General features: G+C 45.6%; 1 protein-coding gene across 4 annotated transcripts in view; it reads left to right on the top strand.

The window, feature by feature from the left end:
* Window positions 1-27,273, top strand: part of poe (E3 ubiquitin-protein ligase-like protein poe) — a 549,114-nt gene that overhangs the window by 19,221 nt on the left and 502,620 nt on the right. For all 4 annotated transcript variants that reach the window (XM_075691124.1, XM_075691117.1, XM_075691109.1 and 1 more), the window contains exons 3-5: window positions 12,036-12,139; window positions 21,765-21,903; window positions 24,215-24,402. In XM_075691124.1, the coding sequence (XP_075547239.1) occupies window positions 12,036-12,139; window positions 21,765-21,903; window positions 24,215-24,402 (431 nt within the window). The remainder of the gene's footprint in view (window positions 1-12,035; window positions 12,140-21,764; window positions 21,904-24,214; window positions 24,403-27,273) is intronic.

Raw genomic sequence — 27,273 nt, 5'->3', positions numbered from 1 at the left:
TCATAGATGTCAGCAATATCTGGTAGAGCTGATGGAACAAAGTAAGGGCTCAACTTGCTAGCTGTCTTAAAAGAAATGCATATGTTCGCTGTGAAAATTACATTTTTTCGCTCATGAATTAATAATATAATTTGCATCAATGTTTCAGTGTTTCCTTCTATGTTCAACAAAGTTGTTGATCTAACAAAATGATTTATGCTTCCCATTGACTTCGATAAATTGAGGAATTAACTGTATTTATTTAACTCATTCATGCTGTAAGCCTTTTCGAGATTCTTCCAGGCAATTGGTACGAATACAGTGCAGTGACCACAACATGAATAAAAATGTAGACAAGACGAAGTACGGAGTAGATGGGAACAGTTGCCTGCAATGAGTAACCTATGATCAACTGAGCATTTTTTCATAGCAGCATCACTGCAACATGATGGCACAGCACAACATTACAGCATATTACGTCAGGGTTCATGCTGTAGTTACAACAATAACTTTGTGAACAAATGCATGAACATTCACAGCATTGGCAGCCATATTTGGCAACAGAGCATTCCACATATGTCACATTTAATAACGTATCGCTAAATAAAAAATCGCCACCTGAGCACTCCGTACAGATGGTTAATCAGTGAAGCTGAAACATGTGACCCCGGTGTTTGTCACTGGGTTAATCCTGCTGGTTCATTAAATAACAGCTTGGTAGGCTGCCGGATCCTTGGTACACAGTTACTGCTTGCGCTCGGCTGCACGAGCCTGTTCTTGTGCATGAGCTTTAGCATTGGCACGGCGTAGATGAGCTCGTTCCCAGTTCTGCTTGCGGCGTTGCTGATGGAAAGCTGCCTGCTCTTCAGGAGTATGTATGACGTGTGGCCTACCCATTTCGGAGCTGTAGAGAAACTGCTGCACGCATGCTCGGCTGCAACTGAGAGCAACGACGTCACTACTGGCACAGCCAATCTTGTGCCTCTCTTTCTCTTTCTCTCTTTTTTTCTTTCTTTCTTTTTTTCTGCTCTTGCATACGGGGTTGCATCGGATAAGTTTTCGGTGTACATGTGACAGATGGACGAATCGGCTAGCCATATACAGACTCGCTGTAATACATTTATAATTCATGTTGCGCTGCTAAGCAAAAGGCTCTGGGATAGATTCCTCGCCCTGATGGCCCCATTTTGAGGGGGGCTTAATGCAAAAGTGCTCTTGTAACCGTGCATTGGGTGCATGTTAGCCCTTTAATGATGGCACACATAAATACCCGAAAAAAATGTTTATTTTCTATCTAAATGTGCCAAACACGTAGAAAATAAGCATAACTGAAAAAAAGTTATATATATATATATATATATATATATATATATATATATATATACTATATTACGGTGCAACCAAGAGTGGCGCCAGTCAGAAGGCAATGATTTGACGTGTGAAGGTGGAATCAGCCTCGACAGCCATCTTGTTTATGCATCGTTGTCTCTCTTGTAAATATTGTAAATACATCTTTATATGTGACTTCTGCAACGTAACAAATTGGTGGAGGTGCTGGGTACCCACGAAAAACAACGGAGCTCCGTGGTAGTTATTGCATGACGAACAAAACAGGACCCGACATGGTGCGGGCCACATCAATGCCTACAAGCCCGACGGTTGGGCTGGCTCAGCCGCGGGATCCAGAAACGTTCTGCAACACCGACCACCTCGACATACAAGACTACATCGCCACATATGAGTGTGTAAGCGCCCACAACAAATGGGATCTGACGATTATGTTGCCTAACTTGGTCTTCTACCTACAAGGCATGGCGAAGGTGTGGTATGGCAACTACGAGGAAGAGCTTAACGACTGGTACACATGCAAACAGAAACTGAGGGGCTTGTTCGGCCATCCCTCTGGGGGGAAGAGCACACTAAGAAAGAACTAGTGATCCGCGCCCAGTCGTCCACAGAATCGTATGTCTCTTACATCCAGGACGTGCTGGCTCTGTGCCGTAAGGCTGACAGCGATATGGCTGAGTGAGACAAGGTTGGGCTTGTACTGAAGGGGATCGCTGATAATACTTTCAACATGCTAATGTGAAAAAAAATTGTGAAACAGTACAGGACGTCATAAAAGAGTGTCAATTCTTTGAGCAGGCCAAGAGCCGCTGCATTGCAAAGCCATTTGCATGTCTGCTGAACACAGCTGCGGCATCCTCTTTTGATGATAGGCTGGGAGTGCAACCACCATCATCATCAGTTGAACTGATGTGGATAGTGTGGCAAGAGCTTAAAGCCATGACTCCTGCAGCCTTTCTTTGCTGCCCGAGTGAGCCGAACAACTCGCCTACAGCACCATTTAATAGTCCGCGAAGAACTCTTTAAACTTGGAGTTCATTCTGTTTGTGCCGTTGCCGCTTCACAGCTGTCTCATGATCCAGGTCCATCGACTGGTTCGTGGTATCCTGCACGCTACTGAAATCCAATAGAGTGGCGAACCGCGTACGATCGGCCAATCTGTTTTGTCTGCTGGCGTATCGGTCACGTTGCTCGTCACTGTAACAAATGTACTGCCTCCTCCCCTCTGTGACTGCCTTTCACCAGTTTTTATCACCCTGAACAGAGTGAGCATCGTTACCAGCCTCTATGGCACCGCAACAGCCAAACAATGATGCTCGTGCTCCTTGGAACAGTCTCTTGTCGTCATTCCGACGTCATGCCCACCGTCCCCAATGTAGCCCTGATGCCCATCTTCGGAAAACTAAGCGATGCAGCTCCTGGAGGTGAAGCTGCATTGATGACTCGATTGCAGAACTCTCTGATCACTTGGTTGACCAAACAGAACTTGATGGACGTTTTAGTCGATGGCGTCAGTGTCCCAGCACTCATTGACACTGGCACGCACGTATTTGTGAGGAGTGCCCAATTGCGCCGACGCCTGAACAAAGTTCTCACACTTGCTGTATCAGGTGCCCTCCGCATTGCCGACAGAGAAATGCCTACAGTGCTTGGTATGTGCACCTCTCGTATTGGCATCATGGGGCGCTTAACGACTGTGTTGTTTGCTGTTCTGGAACAATGCCCTTACGACGCTGTACTCCACTTAGACTTTTTGCCATCCCATTCAGCCCTCTTTGATTGCGCGTCGAGTGTCATTCAGCTTGAACTGCCCCACGGCTGCTATAGTCCACCAGTCACACAACAACAGTTGTGCTCTCCTGAAGACATCCGTGCCTGTCGCCTGAAGCCACTACATACGTCACTCTACTGTTGTTCGCATCTGCTCCTGATAGCATCCATGTACTATATTCCACCGCTGACATACTGCTTGAAAGAAACTTGGCCGTTCCTCATACCGTGCTCACTGTTACAGGAAATCAGACTTCACTCCCTCTCCTTAATTTTAACAGCTCGACTCAACTTCTTCCCAGGGGCATGTCTTTGGGCGACATCTTGCGTGTGAACGATTGCGAGATATCGGCTCTTGATGCCGAAATTCCGTCGCCGTACTCCACTTACTTTTTGCCATCCCATTCAGCCCTCTTTGATTGCGCGTCGAGTGTCATTCAGCTTGAACTGCCCCACGGCTGCTATAGTCCACCAGTCACACAACCACAGTTGTGCTCTCCTGAAGACATCCGTGCCTGTCGCCTGAAGCCACTACATACGTCACTCTACTGTTGTTCGCATCTGCTCCTGATAGCATCCATGTACTATATTCCACTGCTGACATACTGCTTGAAAGAAACTTGGCCGTTCCTCATACCGTGCTCACTGTTACAGGAAATCAGACTTCACTCCCTCTCCTTAATTTTAACAGCTCGACTCAACTTCTTCCCAGGGGCATGTCTTTGGGCGACATCTTGCGTGTGAACGATTGCGAGATATCGGCTCTTGATGCCGAAATTCCGTCGCCCTTTACAGGAACCTCCGCTTCACAGACTCTCACAGACGAACTTAGCAAGATGATTGCGCCTGATCTTCTTCCGGGACGAGTGGCTGACCTGTGCCGTCTCTTGGAAACAACTGCCCTTTAGCCTAGACATCGGTGGTTACCCATCGTATTTACACCAGAGACGCCAATCCGATATGCCGCCGGTGGTACCGTGTTTCACATGCTGGACGACAAGTGATACAATGAGAAGTCAATAAGTTGTTGACTAAAGGCGTTATCGAACCATCTTGTAGTCCGTGGGGGTCACCTGTTGTCCTTGTCAAGAAAAGGGACTGCAGTTTGCGCTTCTGTGTTCCAGACACCTCAACAAAATCACACGCAAGGATGTCTACCCCTTGCTGCGTATTGATGGCACCTTGGACTGCTTGCACGGAGCCAAGTACTTCTCCTCGATAGACCTCTGATCAGGCTGTTGGCAAATCTCGGTAGATGGCATGGACTCTGAAAAAGCTGCCTTCGTAACACCTGGCGGCCTCTACCAATTCAAGGTTATGCCTTTGTAATGCCCTGAAATCCTTCAAAAGAATGATCTACACCTTACTTCGCGGCTATAAATGGTCCACATGTCTGCATTATCTAGACGATGTCAGTCTTTTCACCAACTTTCACGAGTCATCTAATGCGTCTATCGGCTTTTCTCGCTGTTTTGTGATGCGCCGGCCTGCAATTGAACTCATCCAAGTGCCACTTTGGACGTCGTCAAATTACCGTTCTTAGCCATCTCATCAGTGCCAGTGGCGTTCAACCCGACCCTGACAAGAGTCGCACTGTCCAGAACTTTTCTGTTCCGTCTTCTGCCACTGACGAAAGAAGCTTTGTTGGGCTATGCTTGTATTTCCGTCGTTTTATCAAGAATTGCGCCGAAATCATTCACCTATTCACCGACTTAAGAAGGACGTTGCTTTCACATGGGGCCTTATTCAGACCAAAGCCTTCTCTGCCCTTGTTTGCTTCCTCATGGCTCCCCCATTGTTGGCTCATTATGATCCGTCTGCCACCATTGAACTTCACATGAATGCCAGTGGCCATGGAATTGGAGCTGTACTTGTTCGATGGCAGCATAACACAGAGCGTGTAATTGCATACTCCACTCGTCTCCTGTCACTGGCCATGAGGAATTTTTCAATTACCGAACGGGAGTGCCTGCCGTTAATTTGGGCAGCTGCCAAATTCCACCTCTACTTGTACGGCTGGACATTTTCTGTGGTTACCGATTGCCACACCTTATGCTGGCTCTCCTCACTTAAAGACCCCACTGGACGAGTGTGTAGATGGGTGCTACGGTTCCAAGAATATGCATTTGCTGTTTTATACAAGTCAGGCTGTTTGCACAGAGATGCTGACTGCCTCTCCCGTCATTCTGTCGACTGCCCTGAATATGATGCGCATGACACCTACTCTTGCGTGCTGGTGATTTCTGATCTGCACAACATCTGCAGTGAACAACACCGTGATGACTGCTTACGTGTTCTCGTCGATGTCTCAATTTTGGACATTCGGAGCCCACACTGCGCATGTTCGCCCTCTGCGACATTCTCTATCGTCGCAGCCTACGCCCTGAAGGACCAGAATTTTTACTGGTAGAACGCCATCTCCACACATAATTTCTAGAGCAGTTGCATGACGCCCCTTACTGCAGCCCACCTTGGCATTAAGCGTACTTACGACCGCGTATGGTGCTGCTTCTACTGGCCAGGCCTATACCGTTCTGTGCACCACTACGTTGCAGTATGTGTGCTCTGTCAGTGCCGCAAAAAACCTGCTGTGCTGCCTGCTGGATGCCTTCACTGCATCGATGTGCCCTCAGAAACTTTCTCTCGCGTGAAGTAACATTATAATGTAGCAACGTAACAATATATATATATATGGCAGGAACTGTTTCAGCAATAGTGGGCAAACTCCAGCTAGAAAACTGGAAGTGGGCTTCACCACAAGCCACCTATGGCTTCATTTGGAATTTGTACTGGCAGCGTTCATCATATGTGTGAACCATAGGTGTAGATTTCATTTGTTTTACATCACTTGTGTGACACTGCTGCATACAGAGTTCTTGCATTGGTTTGTCTCCTCTGACTGCACTTGCAAAAGATAGCTTGTCAACTGTCAAAGTTTCATCTTGGCCTGTATAAACCAACAAATGGCGCCTGCTGCTTGTCATTCAGTGTTGGCCGAAGACATTTAGCCAGGAATTGGTACTCAATACAAAACTCGGCGGGAAATTTATTATTATTACCGTATTTACACGATTGTAAGTCAACTCGAATGTAAGTCGAACCCCCCATATCGCGTGACAGGAAAAAAAAAAAGAGCATACCCAAGGGTGCATTCGATAATGCAAATTATTAGTAGCTGACATGCACTGGACTACTCGTCTTAACTAGTGCTGCCATCGTCAGCGCTGCTACGGTCCTACAGCGCGCCGTCGTCCAGCGAAATTCCACATTTGGTAAATGACCGCACCACGACATATTGTGGAATAGCAGCCCACGCCGAATGCATCTAACCACACGCAGCCGTCAGGGAGGCTCTTTTGAGAGGTCCAGTTGGTGTACAGTTCGCTGTCTTCTGCCGCCAGCCACTTGTTGTACTCACGGTGAGCCCGAATCTTCGCCTTAAAAGGCGAAGATTCGGGCTTGTTTCATGACCATGTCGCACTTCACTGGCAAGGACCGATCACGCATTTCAGCGACGCATGCCGCAAGCTTGGCCTACAGCTCTGGAAAGCGTCCAGACTTCGGCACGTGGGAAATTCCTCACTCGCCGTCACAAGTGAAAATGTCACTTCGCTGCAGTCGCCACTCTTGCATCACCTGTTCAGAAACATCGCTGCACAGTGACTTGTTTCTTCGGCGTAAAGGATGGCAGCCCTCTTGAACGCTGTTGTGAACAAGTGCCCTCTTGAACGCTGCTGTGAACGAGCGCCGAATGATTAGTGGGCCTGGAGCACTCATGATGACTGAAGAAGCATGAAAGTAGCACGCAGCCGGCAGTCAAGTCAAACGCGTCAGACTAATGCCTTTGGTCTAACTACAGAGAAAAACCCGTGAGCGGTGTCTGCTCTTCTATGAACTACCGACACTCCCCACAAGTGCCGCCGTTCTGAGGTTGTTGCCGCGAATGGAACAGCGGTGCTTGCATCAACTATCGATCCCCCCATGAGTGTTGTCTACACTGTAAAACTCTCAAAAAAGTAGAAAAACGTTTTCGAAAAGCTAACACGCGGGATAGCGAAAAGCTACGGGTAGGGCCATAGAGCAAGCATAAAATTGTAACTACGTTGTAGATCCCGTTGGTCTCGTCTTTTTAGTGGTGCCATGTTTTGGTTTCGATTGTAAGTCGACCCCCCCACTTAAGATTTTCAAATTTAGAAAAATTGGTCGACTTACAATCGTGTAAATATAGTATTTTTCTGGTATGTTGCCTGTAGGTAACAATTGTCAGTAAAGGGTCAAAGGGACGCTGAACTACTTTTTATTGAAGAGGAGAAATGCATTTGAAGTTAAAGTAGGCTATCTGAGACATATTTTGCTGCAATAAGTACTTAACTGCAATCAGCAGAGGCGGAGTTATTGGCAATAAACATGGCCTTTGTGGTGCTTCTGCTCCTCCTTCAATGCCTTTCACTGCGAAGGCTACAGTGGAGCGGGGTGTGCCCAATTTTCCGCCTTCCAAATGTCACCGTGGCACGCAGTCCAAATTTCATTTTGGGTGTTAATCTAGATGCCACATTTGCAATTTTGGTGCCTACAATGTGCCTAACATAAGCCAAACGCGGTTGTCCTCAGCAAGCCGCAGTGTGCTTAGCCAGTGGACTCGTCGCGGCACCCCGTGGCGGCCGCAGTATCTATGCTACATAGTAGGTGAAGAAGAACAAGTGGAGAACAAGAGAAGTCGATAAGATGTTGACTAAGGCTTTCTCGAACCATACCGAAGCAGATTGCAGCTACCAATAGCAGCTGCGTATGGGAATCTGCTTTATTACGAAATAAAACGCCCAGAAGAAAGAGACTGAGGAGCAAGCTTCACTTGAAAAGAGAGCGTTTCAGAGAAAAGTGACTTCATGCTGCACTTGTGAGCTCCATGCACTGCGTACGACAGCAAAACTTGGCCAAGATTTTCACAACAATGTGTGCTATCCTCATACTGTTATTTCAATGAGTCCGAGGAGTGGTTCAGGACCCCTTTAAAGAACTCCAAGTGGACAAAATTAATCTGGAGTCCCCTATTACGGTATGCCTCATAATCAGATCACAGTTTTGGCGCTTAAAAGCCCAGAAATTCAATAATTCTACGTGTTTGAATGCTGGTCCGGAGATATAAGATAGTCTTTGGTTTTTATATTACCATGATAAAGTAAAAAAAAAACATAATTTCATTGCAGCGGCGAGGACACACACCCAAATATCAAAGTCAGGATGCATACACTAATGGGCAGTGCAGTTGCACTGATGTGGATGTGATGCAAGTGTTTGGAGTACAGTTGCCGACCGTTTGCTCGGACCTCACGGGGACTGTGGAAATGTTCGAATAAACAGGTGTCCGAAAAAGCAGACTAAGAAAAAAAATCCTTTACTTCACGCACTTATTCGGGCTCAGCAGTAGGCCTAAAGAAATTGTGAATGCGCCGTTGCACGCTGTTCCGTTTACGCGCAATCACATAAGCCTAAATCTCGGAGAGGGTCGTACGGTCACTATAGGCGGCTAACAGCACAGTCACTGCTTGTACACGCTCCGCATGCGACGGCAGCGTAGCACGTGGTCCGTCATCTTCCGACTTGGAGTCATCATCCGGCGATGCAGCAGAAACCTGACGAATAATCTCGCTGTTGTCGAGTTCTGTGCATGTCAGTACAGCAGTGTCAGCACCTGTGAAACTGTCAAATGAGACGGTGTCCGGAATCGCAATGCAACCACTGCGCAGGTCTCGGGAGAACAATTTAGGCGTCAGTAGGGAGCACATCGGAAGGAGACAAATCCTAGGCCTCCCAGCACCCACTTGCCGGCATTCCCCAGCGCAGTCTGCGGGGGCACTGTCGGCGCCATTAGACACTTGACGCGATGTTTCCGTATGCCACGTTGGATCACCACAACCTCGACACATCACACAAATGCAAACACTAAACACCACCACGTCATCACGCTGACACCAGTCGCACAAACGAAAAATGTGGCCTACTCACAGTGTCGTGCATGAAGAAAGAAATCAGCTGCTGGATTGTCTTGGCATGGCTTACTAAGCTGAGACCGGAACTGCTGTGGCCACGAACCAGGCAGAAACGATGATGAAGAGTGGGGATTTGCAGTAGCGCCACTTTGTGGGGCAGCAAGGAGGCTCCGTTCAAAATAAAAATGGCGTTCAGCAAGTCGAACTGTGCACCGGTCAGTCGATGCATGGTGCTCTCGATCGAGGTGGCTCAAGGAGTGTCCGAAAAATCTGACGAGACGTTGCAAAGTGTCCGAACTTTTGGCAGTTATACATTATGGTCTATGGGGAAAATGGCGGTGCCGCGAAGCAGACCGAATAACCGAGCATGTCCGAATTTTCGGAGTCCGAAAAATCAGTCGGTGACTGTATATGAATTAAAGTGCTGATGATTATTTACATTTTCTAAATGTTTAACAAGTTATACCTAGTTAGGATTCTGTAATTTGTATGGGCTGATTTGATAAAAGATTGTACTAGGGATTTATAAGCAGATAGTTTGACATAGTTTGATAGTTTTCCTGGCATTACTCGAGTCCTCCGACCACATCCAATCGTCATCACATTCCAATTATGGTGCGCCGGGGTGCCTCTACCACGTTCCCGGACCTGTCCGACAGGTTGGCGACCCCCACCTCATGCGCCACACGTCGACTATTGTCTACCCCCCCCCCCCCCTGCTTGACTGTTCCCGAAAGTGCAACGGGAGGCTGGCACAGTTCTAGGTAGCCGATTTTGGTCCCAAGCAAAGCTGTTGTGTGGCTCTGAAAGGTTGTTCGAGAACAACCCGTCTCTTCCAGCTGAGCGCTTGTAGGCAAGGAGGCAACGCCGGTGGCAAGTCACCCATCAGACAGTGGAGCCGTTGGAGCGACCCCATGGGTTGAATGTGACGGCACTTGCACGGGCACCTACCATTGGAAGAAAGTGACAACTCCTGAGCTGGCTCGACAATTGGCTGAAAATGACATGACCCCGAGAGACCGAAGGGGTTAAAAGTGAGAAACAGGGAGAAGAGACATTCATTCTTTCATTCATTAATTCATTCGTTTTTCATTCTTCTTACCACGGGCCGCAGCGTCCGATTTGCTGCCAGCCATCGATGACTTTATGACTGTTCATTACTTTGTGTTATTACTGTAAATAATGTAAATAAACCTTCAGTTCTCAATATACTCCTCAACGTCGGTCAACTCCCGCACTCAACGGCAAGATCTCATAACTGGTGACAGCGGTAAGTATGAACCTTCATCCAAAGAAGTCCTGAGGAACTGGGAACAGCGAAGAAGAAAGAGCCTTCGACCCAGAGAGTCCTGAATAAACGGGAACAGCGGACCAATGAACTGGATGGCGTGGTGCTGCATCCGTGAATGAGCGCGTGGTTTTCTCCTTTTGATTCACCAGACTTTAAATTTTGAATGTTTATTTTGATGGTTCTAGGAATCGGGAATTTGTTGCATATTTTGTATTTGCGCAAATTATTTAAAGAAAACAATTCTAACCATCAGTCGGGGCAGCTGCCATGGATCTTAGAAGGTTGACGAGGTCAGACTTGTTGTTATTGTGCGATTAGGAGTTGAGGTGGATGAAAAGATGAAAAAGCCAGCTATCCAAAAGGCACTTCAAGATAGTGGCAGTGATGATGAAAGCATTAAGGTTGCTTGGGAGGTGATACAAGAAACACTGGAGCATGAGCATCAAGAACGTGAGAGTGAGCGTAAGTGAGAATGGGAAAAGCTCGAGAAAGAGGTGGCAGAGCTAGATTGAACTTAAGAAATCGCGTCCAGCGGCGGGCACTGAAGGGACAACCATAGCAGATCAAGCGAGGTCAAGCCATGTCGTATGGACCACTCGATGAAAGCGTACAAGGTTGAAGAGGGCATTGCTTTATTCTTGGTTCACTTCAAAAGATCTAATATGTATGGGAAAATAACTAAATATTAATTTGGTGGCCTGCATTGTATCGAATTCAGAATTTGTTTCTATATTTAAAAAGTAGCAAGGTAGTGAGGTGGATAGGGCCAAAGGTTTAATAATTCATCCATTCCCTGTGGTGCTGTCATGCTGTTCATTAATGATGACCTGCTTCACTGAACAGCATGTAAAAGAGTGGTAGGTCAATAGCCACCACAAACTGCATTTGGAAAATGTAGTTATGTAATGGTGCAAAATGAAATATTCCTGTTATCCAACAGAAATAAGAAATGTTATTGGAACCAGACATTGGTTTTTGTTAAGTGATTTTTATCATGGGGAAATATACTTCATTATTTGTTGAGCTAATAAATCACCAGGCAGCCTAGAAGCACACTATTCTTCGCTACATCATTTCAAGTTGTAAGGAAAGGAGTATCATGCTTCACATGTGCAGTGGCATTGTTTCTCCCAGCTTTCAGCAAAAGAAAATACTACTCATATTTGTGACTGAGTAGCCAGCTGACCGCCACCTTTTCCATGGAAATTTGCCTCATCTGGGCTTCACTGTATCCAGATTTGTATGTTATGGGAGAAATGGATATTCATATGTATTGAATATCAAATTGCCAAATCAGATGTCAATAAACAGGAGTTAACAGTTGCTATTAGGGCACTGACGTTCATTAAACATAATATACCAGCCAATGTTAATATTAAATAAATGCCTGCTGTTTCCTGTGTGGCCAATTTCAGCTGATTCGATTTCTTTCTATACATAACATATTGAAGGTGCTTTGATTATTACAAAGGGCTGGTAAATCTAGTTTGATAGTCCAGCAGTGTGTTGCGTTATTGAATTTGTTTTCCGAGGCAGTTAGCACTTGCAACATCTGTTTAAAAGCAGGTGCATTCTTATAACTGCTTAATAAATTAATAATGTTTGTCGTACTTTTTAAATTGTTCAGAAGCAGTACTGGTGAATTTTTTGTCTTTCAGTGTCACGGAGCCAGATAACAACTGCAGGCCATGCTTGCAGCATTCTCCTGCGGATACTGCTGAGGTGGCTGAAGGCACATAGGGAAAATTCTCTTCTGCAACAAGTGAGTTTTGCTGCATGTCTTCAGGGGACTTGTTCTCTGCATAGATCATGTTATGCTCTGTGAGCACCTAGAATTGCTGATGGATAATGTTTTGGTGAACTTGCATGTGTTGGGAACACAGCCTGAACATTTGTGTAATGGCAAACAATTTGGTTGCATCAAATTGCTGTCATCAGCTGTACAAAGAGTTGCTGTGGGGTCTAGACTGCTTTTGATAACAAAGGACATGACAAAATAGTTGTGTGAACATACAAAAGGTCATTTATTGTTTTTTTACAGTGAAGCTGCATATGGCTAGCCGATTCGTCTGCCCGTCTGTCGGTTGCCTGTATGCTTAAAACTCCTCCGTCGCAGCCCCATGTGCATGTGCAGAAAAAGAAAAGGCACCCGATTGGCCAACACCACCAAGATAGCACAAGGCCAGTTTACCCTGATCCATGACGTCGCATTACCTGACCTGAAATTTCCATTCATAAGGCTGGCGTGATGAAAGCGGCAACGCCATAATCACTGTTGCCTACTCGGGAGCATTCCCATTTGATTCAATGTCAGTCAGGCCAGGTAACATGACGCTATGGATCGGAATGAAAAGGCCTTGGTGGTGTTGGATTAGCTGCGCCATTAGTGATGCTGTTGCTCTCCTTCGCAGCTGAGCGCGCGTGCAGCAGTTTTCCTCTGGCTCCAAAATGGGTAGGCCACACATCATACATACTCCTGAGAAGCAGGCAGCTTTTGATCAGCAACGCTGTGAGCAGAACCGGGAATGAACTCTTCTGCACCGTACTGATGGTGCAGCCCGGGCACAAGAACAGGCTCGGGCAGCCGAGCGCAAGCAACAACTGCGTACCGAGGATCCGGCAGCCTACCAAGCCGTCATTTAGTGAACTGTTAGGATTAACCCAGTGATAAACGCCAGGGCTGCATGTTTCAGCTTTGCTGGTTAACCATCTGTACGGAGTGCTTCTGTGGTGTTTTTTTTTTTCTGTTCCCCAGCCTAAAGTAACGTGGATTTAAATGAGGGACTCAATTTTAGAAGTGCTCTCACTTGTGTGTGCTTTGCCTCCATAGCTTTCCCTTCTTTGCCACAGAAAGTTCTCCGCGAGTGTAACTAAATTAACAAGCATGGTGAACACATCCCACTCAACTATCGCGGAAACTCGCTGTCAAAACATTGCAGTGCGAAACGCGGTAGCAGCAGCGAGTGACTTGACCTTCGTGCAGCCGCTCGGCATCATCGCAAACTACGCCTTGAAAACACACCGCAGCACGGAATCGGTACCCCTTGTAGATAGCTTTCAAGATACAGCAACCCGGCCAGGTGGCGTCTTTACAATTGCTAGTAAGTACTGTGGTACGTAAAATTCCCGGACGCGTTTGGCTTTTGTGTGCAGGTGCAAGTAAGAGCGGGTGCGAGAGAGAAGATCTGGGAGGCTTTTTTCATATAACAATGTCAGCAAGCCAAAATACACACACAGATCAGAACATGTTGATGGATAACGCCAAGGAGTCGAGGAACTTTGACTCGCCACACAAGGATACCGAGCAAATAATGTTTGCCTATATTTGACACTGCCGCCTAAGTAATTCGTGTGTGTCATCCCATGAAAGCACATCCAAGCTCACCCGTGTTGGTGCCACTCTTTGAAGATGAATGGGAATCCTTCCGTGAACTACCGTAAAAACCGGACTATAGGTCGGACCGGAATATAGGTCGACTTCCCTCAACTAACCAATTCTAAAAATGAAAAAAATCTTTTTCAATGGCAAAAGTACCAACCCTTACCTTGAAACAAATGCAACTCAGCCGGTTGCACAGTGGTGACAGTATTTAAATGCTGCTCGCATGTGCACCTGGCCAAGTTTTTAACAGTATCGCGCGACCATCGACCTGTGTGCTTGTCAGCACCTTACTAACGGCGCTGAGCGGTGAAACAAACGAGATACGCGCATGCGTACACATGCACTTACTTTCGCTATTTCGCCACTCCATGCCGTGATGATAAGGTGCTGACAAACACCCAAGTCGATGGTCACGCGATACTGATAAAAATTGGCCGGTTGTACAGTACGCAAAAGGGCACGAAGTGCGCAAGCGCTACTCCGAATCAGAGTCGTCCGAACTGGAGTCGGGTGACAAGTGCTTCACGCTGCCCATGTCCCATAGAGCATCGTCCTCTGTGCCGTCCAGCGCAAAGCCCTTCCTCTTCATGAATCGTCGCACCCAGGATGGCGAGCCCTTGAATTGCGCCCTCGTCGGTCCAGAGGCGCTCGCGATCTCTACCACTTTTAAACGAATGCATTCGCCGGTCACAGGCATCGATCTTACACGCAGCTCCCGGACGAACTCCGCAACCTTGTCTTCCAGTTTTGGATACACTGCGGTCATTTTCTTTGGTTGCTGCAAGTTGTGGATGACGTTTTCTTTTGATTGCTGCAAGTTGTGATACGCTGCCTCTGCCTCCGCCAGTACCGAATGCTCTTTTCGGATACTCCAAATTCGCGCTGTGCCACCAGGTTGCCGTGGGCTTCCGCGTACTCGATCGCCTTTTTCTTGAAGGCGACGGTGAATTGCCGTCGGCTTCTGCTCATTCTTAAACAAAATATGGAAAAGCAGCCTTGAAGCAATATAACTTTGTGAAAATGGAAACGCAAATTGGCGGTGCCACAATGTCGCCACGTCACGCTGCTGTTGATGGCGGCTGTTTACTTCATCTCCCCATTATTGCAAGACTTCCATAGTTTTTCCGCCAATGTCCGGTATATAAGACGAGGGTTGACTTTTCGCAATGTTTGTTGAAAAAAAGTTCGACCTATATTCCAGTTTTTACGGTAGTCCTGGGGAGCATTCTGACGAGTGCGTGATCTATCCGCACGCACTGATGTCTCGCAGCCGAAAAAGAAGTAAGTTTCTCTTGCTAGTTATCCTTGCTGTCAGGTGGAGCTTGCATCAGAGCACTCGCACTGTCTCTAATTGTAAATGCAACACTGACTTCCAAGATTACGTGTCACGCGGGGAAACTGGGCATCACGAGACGTGAGAGCCGAGTGGGGTAGACGGGACTTTAGGGAATGTGAGAGTCGAGCATCCTCATAATGCATGAAGCATTTATTTACATGGGTGCACATTAGCTTATATAAGGGAAGATGGAGAAATGAAAACAGTTTGCGAGCATTAAAAGTTAGTACAGCCGAACCCACTTATAATGATACTGGTCTTAAAGGTCCCCTCACCAGGTCGCATAGCAGATTTTGGTTATATGCTGAAAATTGTTACTAGCCTTCTAGGGAGTGTTCTACCACAAGAATTTTTCAAGTTAGTTAATTATTAGCAGAGATAGAAGTATTTGAAGCGTTATGAACCCATGATTTCAGGAGGCGAGCTTCACTGCCAACATTGACACATTCGCCACTTGCCCCGTCAAGCCTCCACAAGCAAAATTCCTTCCCTGCATTCTCCCACACCGGAGCCAGAGAATTGCGTCACACACATGTCACTGTCCCTGCCTTCTTTTTTTAAACTTTTTTTTATCACGTTTTGCTGCGTGGGAAACTTCCAGTGACTGTCTTGCGCATAAGCCTGCAAGCTGTTGTGTTTGTTTTGTTTCACTCTGTGCATGATCTTGCGAGTTGTGCACGAGAGCACTTGTGTTGTAGTTTGGCTGGTTCTGCAAACTGGATCCCTCAGTGCGCGCATGTTTGGGCAGGCCAGCCCAGCTCATGGATGCTTACCGTGATACACTGCGTCATTGTACTGCTGACACCGGATTTTTGGTAATATAACAGGGTGTCTACCAACTGGGAAAACCGGGAATTCTCAGGGATTTTGAGTAGCCTGGAAAAAGTCAGGGAAAACTTGGGGAATTTGGGCCTCTATCAGGGAAAATTAGTGGCAATTTTATTGAAAGTGTCGAAAGTCGCGGTAATGCTGGCTCGAGCAACAGACAGGAATCGTAATGAATCGTCTTTGACACCCTGTCGTCGGCTGGAGGAGTTGCCAGTGTGTACTCAACGACCGACTTTGCGGATTCCCGATAATTTGGACGGCTTCGCGGCACCGCCACGTACCCCATAGAATCAACTTATCAGAACGTGTGCAATTTCAGACACAAGAACTCTTCGCCGTCCGATTTTCCGGACGTTTTGCCCTGACCGCAGGTCCGAAACGGCAATAATCAAAGGCACCACCGCCGCCGTTTTGGTTACTTCGACACCTCGAACCGGCACTCTCGCACGCGGATCCGCTGGCAGCCGTTGCCACCACTGCGGCAACGCTAGGCCTAGCTGCTTCGACGTTCGCTATGAAGCTTCTTGCCGTTGGGTGCCGAGTTTTTTATTAGAAGAATTAGCTGCTGTCAGCAATGGCATGGACTCCGCCTTTGGGTTCCTCGCGATTGGCTGAGAAATTTAGAAAACACGGCGCGTTGCATAATGCCGGTTCCCGAAACTTAGCTTCGCCTCTGTACAGAAATGTTACATGGTGAAGCATACGCAAAAGTATTGCAGTGAAGCATAACATGCATGGGAAGGGGCTATTGCCACGGAAAACAGTATGTATTCCTTAATTATACACACGTGCACCCGGTATTTTCTGTCACAGTACATGTGCCGATATGCCTAATATGTGTACCGACAGGCCTTCAGAGTGTTTTCGAACGTGCCTGTGGCGGTTTGAGCCCCTAAGGGCAGTAAATGGCACGCATTTATTTTTTTTCCAACTGGCCGATTTTTCGAACATATTCGCGACCTCTAAGGAGTTCTAAAAATCGGCCGTGGCCTGTGCAACTGACCAAAATGCTTCAAATGGTCCTTGGGGCGAACGAGTGGCAGAAGGAGGACAAGAACAGAAATGATGTACGCATTGAGGAATAAACGGGAAAGGAAGCTTGCTGCCACCGTTTTGAAAGAGATTGAGCTCAAAAAACAAAGTTTTGGCTGATGCCGAGATGCAGGTGTCCCTCATCCAAACCAAAATAAACTTGTTAAAGCAGTGAAACACAACACTCAGGCGTCATGCTTGGGCTGAGAGTATGTCAGGACAGTTGAGGTTGACTTACGAGCGGTTGAGAGAGAATCTCAATTGTGACAGAGTTCGGGCCTCATACCACTGAGCTTGCTATCAGTTGATAGAAATAGCTCATATTCGAATATATTTGCTTCTATGTGCATCTCCTTTTTATTCGTATTTGTGAATGTCTGACTTCATTTGCAATTTTTTTCGAAGACACTTTATTTGCTGTGCATTTTACTAACCCCTGCCTTCTATTCTCTTTCTGAATAAACACTACTCCTTAGTATTCAAATTGGATTAAGTCGCTTTATTATTTTTTTCATGTGCTTACTCGAAGGTGACAGAATCAGGCGATATGTTTTCAGCCCGTCTTGACACAAAACATAGTTCTGCATCACTCAGGGAAATGTGCAAAGGCACTCAGGGAAAACCTGGAAAACTCAGGGAATTTGGAAATGTCAACTTGGTAGACACCCTGTATAAGTTTGTGCCTCATAAACACTGAGGTAGATGCAAGTGGATCAAAGAATATGATTGTGCTGGAACATGGTAGAAAATGACAGTTTCGTTGTCTGCTCGCTTGACTGCACGACGTGGGAACAAGCAGACGAAATGGAAGTACATCTCTCTTGCTACTGTACGAAATAAAACAGACATGCAGACATTCGGTTTTTGTGTTTTATTGTTTCTCTAAACTTTAATTCATCTATTGAAGCAACTGGTCAAACAAATAACTGCTGTTGTCTTGAATAATTCTGTCGTGTGTCACTGTGAGTGACGGCACAGCACTGCGAACAACATAGCTGCACTTGTGCAAATGACATTGACTCTCCGGCTTGAAGCACGTTACCTGTGAGGAGAAGGGTGCACAGTTTGGTTTGAAATTTCAGCTGTTTTCACGGCGCATAGCAGTGTAATATTTTGCTTACACAATCATTAGCTTGTATACAGCAAGGTGTTGCATTGCATGCAGCAGGTTGTCGGAACAAATGTCTTTCGTCCTGGTTTTAGTTTCGTTCCACTGAAAGATGTTGCATTCCGGTTCTGCTCTGGATGGATGGATGGAATAGCTTTATTGAGGTCCATTAGGTCGCACCATATTTATTTTTCTCAATGAGGGTATTCTGAATTCTGTGATCATGTTCATAAACATAAATGAACGATAAAACTTTGGTGACAAAGTGCTGTCTCTAGAAAATGAAACAATAAGCTCTTCAGCGCGCAAGCCCTGGGTTTTGCTACAATGCTGATCTGCCAGCGCACTGAACCAGTGGCGTAACCAGGGGGCGCTGACTGGGCTTTACCCCCCTTTGAAATATTTCTGGCAGGTGCCCTGCTCCCTTTTATGCCTGGCCCGTCACCTATGAACAAAGGCACATATCCTTTGAATGCCCGCCCCAGACAAGTACATAATATTACACGCCTTCAAGCAGACCAAGCCAAAGCCCTCCCTCCCCCCCCCTCCCCCCCCCAAAAAAAAAAGTCCTGGCTACACGCCTGCACCGAATGGCAGGCTTAGATTAGTGTAGCACTCAACCAGCTATCGCTTGGATTACAGACTTTCCCCTTGAACCGAAAACCAATAAAAATATTTTGGTTTCATTCCGAAACAAAATAATATTTCGGTTATGTTTTTGTTCCGGGCAAGAATATCGGATTTTTTTTTCCCTTTTCGATTTGGTTTTCGTTCCGTTCCGACACACTGGTATGCACTGCGCTTCTCAGCTCAAAATGGCCAGACCTGGAGAGGGGCCCTTAACAATATATTGGATGTAACATTGAGCAGCCGATGTACAGTCAACTTTTGTATGTGTTCTAGGCGAAATAAACTGCTTACTGTAATGCTCCCACGTAGTGTTACCAGTTATTCACTCGAACCTCATTATAACAAAGTTGGAGGAGGAGCCGAAATTATTTTGTTATATTTGTTCCTTTGCTATATCCATTATTGTCATTTACTGCAATATATGCCCACTGAGGTGCCCTATTATAAGCATGGAAATAAGAATGTGGGTTTGCGGCTCCGGAACTGCTACACGGCCACACATGCGATGAAATTTGAAGAAAACAACAAAAGAATCTTTGGTGTGTGACACTGAACTTTTTGGCACCTAATGCAACAGCTTTTAGACAGCTGCCTTCTGTTCCATTATGATGGTCTTTCACTTCCGCTTTCCTCGTGGCTCGTCGCAGTCGAGCAACACGTGTCACACAACACAGCGCTCCGCTGTGTGATTGAGGAGGCAAGCAAACTTTGCCACACCGACTTGGCTTGGTCGGCTCGTTGCCGACGAGGTTACACTGGTGCCAATGCAATCTCGGAGGCCACGTGCAGCTGCTAGGCCCTGCTCAGCGTGCTGCAGGAAGGGACAGGAGTGAATGCACAAATGTTTTGCACCACCATGCATAGCAGCACAGCGTGGCACAGCTCGCGCAGCGTAGCACGAGCCCTAAGATTGCGTCAGGGAAATCTTGGGAGGCCAGGCCTAACTGCAGCTGCCTGCGTGCCTCAGAGAAAGAAGTGAATGCACTAATTTGTCACATGGCCACGCAGGTTTGCATGTTACCCCGAAATTGTAGTGGGGAGATCTCGGAGTCCACGCCCAGTTGCGCCTGCCTGCTCGGTGCGCAGTATGAGTGAATGCACTAATCATGCATTGGTGGTGAAGCTGCACACTGACAACGCGAAGACACACAACAAAACACGACACTCGCTGCACTCGCAACTACTTTATTTCAGAACAAATACTTCATATTTATATGCCTGTGCACCCTCACACTTCAAATGTAGGCGAAGCCAGATTAAAAGCATTTTCAAATTCATTTGTCCACCACACATACCCGGGCGTCAAAGATAGGCAGCCTATCTATCATGGTGTGCAATCCTATGCTATTTGTTGCACCCCTAACAAAATTATTATTACACAGTTTTTTTTCCTCTTTCTTTTTCGTAGTGTTCTTTAAAAAGGAAACCTCACGATGGCCCAGAAGAACAGATGGTTGACTGATACAACCCTCTCTTCTCTTGTAAATGTGAAAAGCTTCCACTATTTCCCTGGTTAGCTTATCATTATGGTCAGTGCGTTGCTTCACCACCAATGTATGATGATTAATCGCCAACTTGCCCAACTTTCCACATTACTGAATGCACTAATCTATTGCACCGTCATGCGTAACCTCGCAGCATGTGCTGGCTTGCGCAGCCAGACGCATGCGAGAGAGAGAGGTCAGTGGAGAAGTGCGATAGTATGGTTCTAGGGACCATAGTGATAGGGAGCCGCTGCTTGTGCACAGCCATGTGCAATAGTGAGAAAGACCAGTGTTGCTCGATGGCGTATTTGATGCGGAGAAGTGGGAGTTTTGAACTGCCGCAGTGAATGAGTGCCGAACCTGGCGGAAAGTGATGTACAGTCACGAAGCAAAAGTTTGGGGACCAAAGGTGCCGCGATTATTTATTTATTTATTATTGTCATTTTTTTTATTTTTTTGCTGTCTGGGCATTCCGGCTGAAATCAACAGCGCAAGCCTACATGCGCTTGTTTGACCAATACAATGTAATAAACCAATTCCATACCACGGAGCACTTGAATATATTTGAATTTTTGCTGATGCTGTAGTCTCCAAACTTTTGCTCGCGACTGTGCGTGGCATGCAATTGTCGGATATATTGTGGTGTCGGAGACGAATGGTAGTTCGTTATATCTATTGGCAGGACATTTTTACTTCGTTAAAACAAGGTTTTAAATACATGGATATCTATGGGGATTTGAAGGGGAAGTTCGTTTGCTTCTATATATCTGTTATTTCATTATATCCTGTTTTGTTATAACGCAGTTTGAGTGTAACAATTAAATCTGGATACTGGGTGTTTTGCGCTGAAAGGAAAAAGAAGGAAAAAAATCCTTGAGAAAAAAAGTGGGCTGCCTCCAACCTCACACGGATGCCTTCATTGCATCTCCCTACGCATTGCTAGCCTCTCGTGCTTCTCGCCTGTCTACCTTCCACCTCTCCATTGTCAGTGCAGTTGACTCATGTATTGGAGAGGTGGAAGGGAGAGGGGCGCACCAGTCTAGTGATGTGTAGGGCGATGCAACGAAGGTGTACCTTCTTTTTGTAGCTTGCAGCGGGTCTGGCGGCTCGCCTTTTTTTTTTTCTCCTTTTCATCAATTTCGCATCCCTTTTCTTCTCAGCGCAGACACTTAGTAGCCAGATTTAATTGTTATAGCCAGCAATGCAGCATGGAAACATATGTAGTAAGTGGTTTATTTTACCATAGCACACACAGAAGTTCAGTGCCAGGGCTGCTCATTGTTACATCCGAGTATTGTTAAAACAAGTAATGCTGTAAGTTGATTCGACTGTACCTCCTTTTGTCTAAATAAAATGTTTAGATGTTTGTCCCCTCTGCTTTTTTTTTTTTTCGCAACACAGTTATAGCAATTATAGATTATCACAAAGGTATTTTTTTGGCATTTGAGTATTGTTATAAGTGAGTTCAACTGGGTAAGATTTATCATCCAAACTAGATATTCATAATGCTGTCACAAATTTGTTATATATAAATTTTCTTAGCACAGTTGGAGTATATCTGCATTTTGTTTTTTCTGCCACTTTCAGAGCCTAATTATGGTACTTATTGGTGGCCTGTGTCTCTCAAATGCGGGCACACCAACCAAGTCCGAGTTGAGTACTCTTTCCTCTGTGCTCAAGTCTGCCCAGCTTCCTCCCAGCTTGGCATCAAAACCAGATGGTACAGGTAAGCTACCTTGAGTGTGCATTAGAATCTGTGGGAGAAACTTTCACACTGCTTCAGACTGCTGATAGGTGCAGCATTTAGCGCTTTGCATATTCACCCACCACGGTGGCTTAGGGGCTATGGAATTCTGAGCTATGTATGGTGATAATTTTTGCATTTGATGCGTCCATGGTGGCCTTGAATCTAATGGACCTTGCATTCAGCAATGGAAGGCCCTAGCCACTGAGGCACTGCAGTGTTTACCTAAATGGTAGATATGCACATATATTGATATTTTAATTGAATACTAATAGCTCTAACCCATTGAATTATTTTGTTACTTTCAAATGCCTGATACTCTTGCTACAAATAATTTATACTATTTAATAATTAGCCAATGCACCCTCAACCGTACAAATGCAGCTCAGTCACAACATTATGGTTATTTTGACATGAGTCAGATCAAAGCTACATCTTTTAATACAAAAACTTGCATGACGTTCTCCTAACTTTCAGTGGCACTTACATGGTCTGGTACAACTTGTCATGTTTTGTTAGTCACCATTCAGCTCAGAGTCCACAACGAAAACACAGCAGGTGGTGTGGCAGTAACCTAGACAAGCTGTGACAGTGTTAAATTAAATTACAAACGGAAGTGGAATTGTGTGCTAGAAACTGAAGGCATGAGTGTCCAGATGGCATTGTATCTTGCATAGGTTGTGCAATGAGTGTGCTGAGCATGAAGCGCACATATGAGCCTTTTTATTCGAAGCAAGATTTTGATTGTTAGACTGAGGTAATACACACCCAGTTTGTGAAGTCTGTGGTGACACAAAACTGTGCCAGCCGGCATAAAAATTTTGCTTGGCCAAAATGCGTGCAAGAACATGCAGTGCATGGCTGTGGTGTTGTGCTGTTAAGCACAAGGTCATGGGGTCAAATCCTTGCCACGGTGGCCACATTTCAATTGGGGCAAAATGCAAAACACCCGTGTACTTCGATTTAGGTGCTCATTAAAGAACCTCAGCTGGTCAAAAGTTATCCGAAGTCCCCCACTTCGGCATGTCCCATAATCAGATCATGGTTCTGGCATGTGAAACCGCAAAATTCACCTAATTTTAAATTAACATGCAGTGCAGCTCGTCTTTCGCGTTTGATTTCATTTGATTGTGCTGTCATTTTTGGAATGTTGCATAAGTCGTGCTGCATCATGTAAATAAAATTTTAAAATGTTTCCGCAAGGTAATGAAAAGTTTTCTTGTGGCTCAATTCTATAAAAATTCTAATAAACAGTTTAATAAACAGTTTTTGTTGGGCGTTCGCAACATCTCTGTGTGCGCATTAAACTCGTGGAGACGACAGTGCACATGCACTGTATGTAGGAGCACGCACGGTCTCTTGCATGTGCCCGTAGCTTTTCGAAAGCTGTGTAGCATCCGCTGCAGGCTCTGCAGGCTTTGCGGGATGTTCTCGTGGGTTCTTGCATGTCCACGAGAGCGCATTTTTCGATATGGCTCTGGCTGAAGATATGACTCCAGCTTGTGGTTTGACTTTGTGTCAGCTGATATTGGCTACACACTTTCAGAAGCTGGCATATGGCGGCACTAAGTAGCACACTACCAACTCCTGCATGTGCAAGTCAGCAATCCCCTTCTCAACTTTTGCGCCCGGCCAACTATTGTCGCTTCGTGTGCACACGCTTCACTATGTACGCATGACCTCACGCACTGCATAAGTGGGTAGTTGCAGACGCCCAACTAAGACTGTCTAATGGCTACATTACAGCTGAGTCTATATAGCTAAGTCTCAACAATAAAAAGGCGTACATTTGGCAGAAAGGTGGTTATAGTGAGAATTTTGTCAAGTTGAGGTTACAGGTCTTCAAAAGGCTGAAAAGCTTTCTAGTCTCCTTGAACAGTTAGTTAGATTTTTGAGATCAAGTAAGCTGGCCGTCATTTTGTGTTTTGAGCTAAACACTCAGTGTTTTCCCTGAGTCTAACATGTGATTTAGTACGCATGCATGCGGGAAATATTGAGTTGTGGCATGGGCTGTGCCTAGTGCCTGAAACTGCTATCCAACAGCACTGTACATAAAATCTTTGCAAAAGAACCACAGAATAAAGGCAAAATAATGAATTAGGTAGCATCAGCCACCACCTTGTTTCCAGGGGATGCTTATAAAACCCATCCATCTGCAGCCAGTCTTAGATTTCCTATCTTTTGAACTTATCTGTACACCTGGTTTCATGTATACTGTAAGCGTTCGTTAGTTGTGGTAAAGATAGAATCTGTTCCACTGGTTAATGGTGAACCATGAACCTGATTTCAATAGAACGACGTCGAGACGACACACGAGAGCTGCGGCAGCTCTGGCTGAACCCTAGCAGCAGCATCCTGGAGCAGCTGTCCACCCCACTGCTGGAAAACCCCTTGGGGCCCAAGTCGGATGCTAGCACGGATCTCGATAAGGACTTGGACCTCAGTGCCAGTCACATCATCGACCCCGGAATGGAAGCTAAGGTGCTTCTTACTGCTGTACACTTTTCTGCAGTGAAAACTTGGGAACTGAAGCTATTGCATATCTTTAGGTCTGTTTTCTGTTATACACACATTGTGTCTGTGAAATACAGTATGAACTTTTACTTGGAGGCAAGGGCACACTAGAATATAATTTTAAGATGCCCTGTATTACTTCTTAAAGGGACCATAACACCATAATTGAAATGCAACTCTTCATTTCACTGTGTTCAGGCTACATGAAATGACCACTTGGAAGAATGAGAAAATGTGGTTGTTTAGATTCTAAAATTAGAATTTTTTATTTACGTTTCCACTTTCTTGTTAGTCTGGCAACTCTGGCGCATTCGTAGATTTTGACATAAAGTGCAACCCACTGCTTGTGTTATCTGCTGCAGTGGCTCAAAATGTTTCTTTTCCTTTAAGCTGCATTGGAGGGGTCACAGCTTGTTATTTGCATGACATGAAACGGAAGCAGCACTCTGCCAAAAATAACTAGCATGCCAACTTAGCATACATAAAATATACTCAACTTTTCCAATTATGGCACTCATAGAAACAAGTACTGCTGGATGTTACTGGTGGTTACAAACCACCAGTAACCGCTAGAATTCTAGCGGTCTCCGCTAGAATTGCTTCCATGCTGCTAGAAACAACTGCTTGCACATGCACAAACTCAATGGGTGCGCTAGGCTTAACCTTTGCATCATGGAGGCGGCAGCAAAAATGTGTGCATATACAGCTGACCAGTACTGTAGTTCATGTGTTTGAGGTTCAGAAGCTTGTTTCAAATTATCTTGAGCACAAGTAAGTAAAAATGCTGGCATCCAGGCAGAGTTCACTTTCTGCAGTGTTTTGCTCAGCAGTTGAACTCCCTAAGGCCAGTTCTACAGAGAATGGCATAGTATTTTTGTTGGCATTGTTGTTACAACAGCTGTCCAAACTGTGGCTTCAACTTGTAGGTCATATAGGCATCATTGTTGGTTTACTATTACAGATTGGTATTTCAGTTACTGTCTGTAGACCTTTCTTTCGTGGGTGCCACCATATTGTGTATGCAGTGGCGCCATCTATGGGCAGTTGGCATGCTGGCTTGGGCAAGCATTCCGTCTTGTATGTCAGGTATATGCTCGGCGCTGGTTTCTGGCATTTGTTTTCGCACTCGCCCTGTCTATTTAGTGTGACGTGGAGTGGTGACGTAGATGGAAAACGGTTCTGTGAGACGTACTGAAGTGGTTTAAGTTGGCATGGCAGGACTTTTTGCTGGCATTGAGGCAGACGGAGCACACATCGCTATGTGTGCACATGTGTTTAAGCCTACAGTCAGCCTTGGAAATCATTTGCGTATTTCTAAAAATTCCATTCACTAGTGTGACCTTATAGCAGTATTCTCCTTTAGTTCTAAGCTGCAGTTTAGGAGCAATGAAACATGCGTGACAATCATAACAGCGTGGGTAGCGTTCTGCTACGGTAGAAGTTGTGCTGTTGTACTTTGAGAAGCATTCAAACTGTTGGCTGTAGATTACATTGCGGGACCACTTGGTTCGGTGAATATGGCCTACACCCATGAATAAAATAGTTTTGGTTAGTAATAACAGCATACCTTACAGTATGAATGACACCTGCCCAGCAAAGCGACCGTTTATGAACTGCTCGAGCGTCCGAAGCAGTGGTAGATGCTGGATTACATATCTTTACTCTATATAGCGCATGGTCCAAGCACGTGACATTATTTATGCATCTATAAACATTATGCGGCATGACCATGCGAGGTCTTATTGTGGCATTAACCCGTTTTCTCTTTTTTTTTTCTGTTATGTTTATTTCATTCTCAACGACATACTCACCTGTATTACGGAAATTTTGTCCTCACAAATATCCGTCGCATTCTTTTTATGTGGTCCCTCTTTGATATTACGGCTTTTCAGGCCAGAAGAGGAAATGCCGAAGCACATAGGTTATGTATGTATCGTGCTGGTTCACCAACCGCAGTCGCTGTGTTGAGCAGCGCCATTGGCTTTATACAGGAGGCCAGCGTAGACATATCATAGTGATTTCAAGTCTACTAGACTTGAAATGCCTGAAAACGATACCAGTGTATCACAAATATTTGATAGCGCTTGGCACTTAGATGTTTGGGGCTTGCATTAGGTTGGCTGTACACGGGCATGAGCTCATATGTTTTAGTTCCTATGCCAAGTGATCAGATTGTGAGCAGATTTTCCTGTTTCATGGCAATACGCAGACGCCGGTTCTCTTTGTTGAATTAAAACCAATACACCCAAAATAGTTCACAACACATACACACACCGCGGCTGATGATGCTCGTCACATATTTACACCCCCAAGAAATATTTCCACATACTGTAGTTATCGATGCACTGAAAGGCTACACACTGGTTCCCTGACGACCTTGTATGAACGAACATTACGTAAATTTCATGAAGTATGAGCTAAAACATCTCCAAATCATTCCGCAGCACGTGACAGCAATACTTTCAAGCAGCGCCGTGCCAGATCACACAAGTGAGAGAGGAGGAAAGGCTCGCTGTGCACCCTTTCCTCCTTGCCAGACGAAAAGGTCTATAGACAACATTACTGATTGTTTGCATCAGCAATGTGTTGGTATCAATGTTATGCTTGCCCAGGAGGAAATTGGCTCGCACAGGATGAGCACAGTCACACTTGGCAGCTCCTGGAAAAATGCAAACAATACTCAGGTTTGTAAATGGTTTACATGCTGTGACAGCAGGGAGTGGTGCACATTACAGAGGTTTTGTGTGGCCTCGTGTTGCCTGCACCCAATGTGTATTGTGAAAGTGCATTCTTGTAAAAATTCCTGCCTTTCGTCCATTTGACAAGTCATTGCAAGAT

This window comes from Dermacentor variabilis, chromosome 1 (genome assembly GCF_050947875.1).
Source record: "Dermacentor variabilis isolate Ectoservices chromosome 1, ASM5094787v1, whole genome shotgun sequence".
NCBI classification, from domain to species: domain Eukaryota; kingdom Metazoa; phylum Arthropoda; class Arachnida; order Ixodida; family Ixodidae; genus Dermacentor; species Dermacentor variabilis.
Note: the sequence above shows the minus strand (reverse complement) of the source record. Positions and strands in the feature narration are given on the sequence as shown.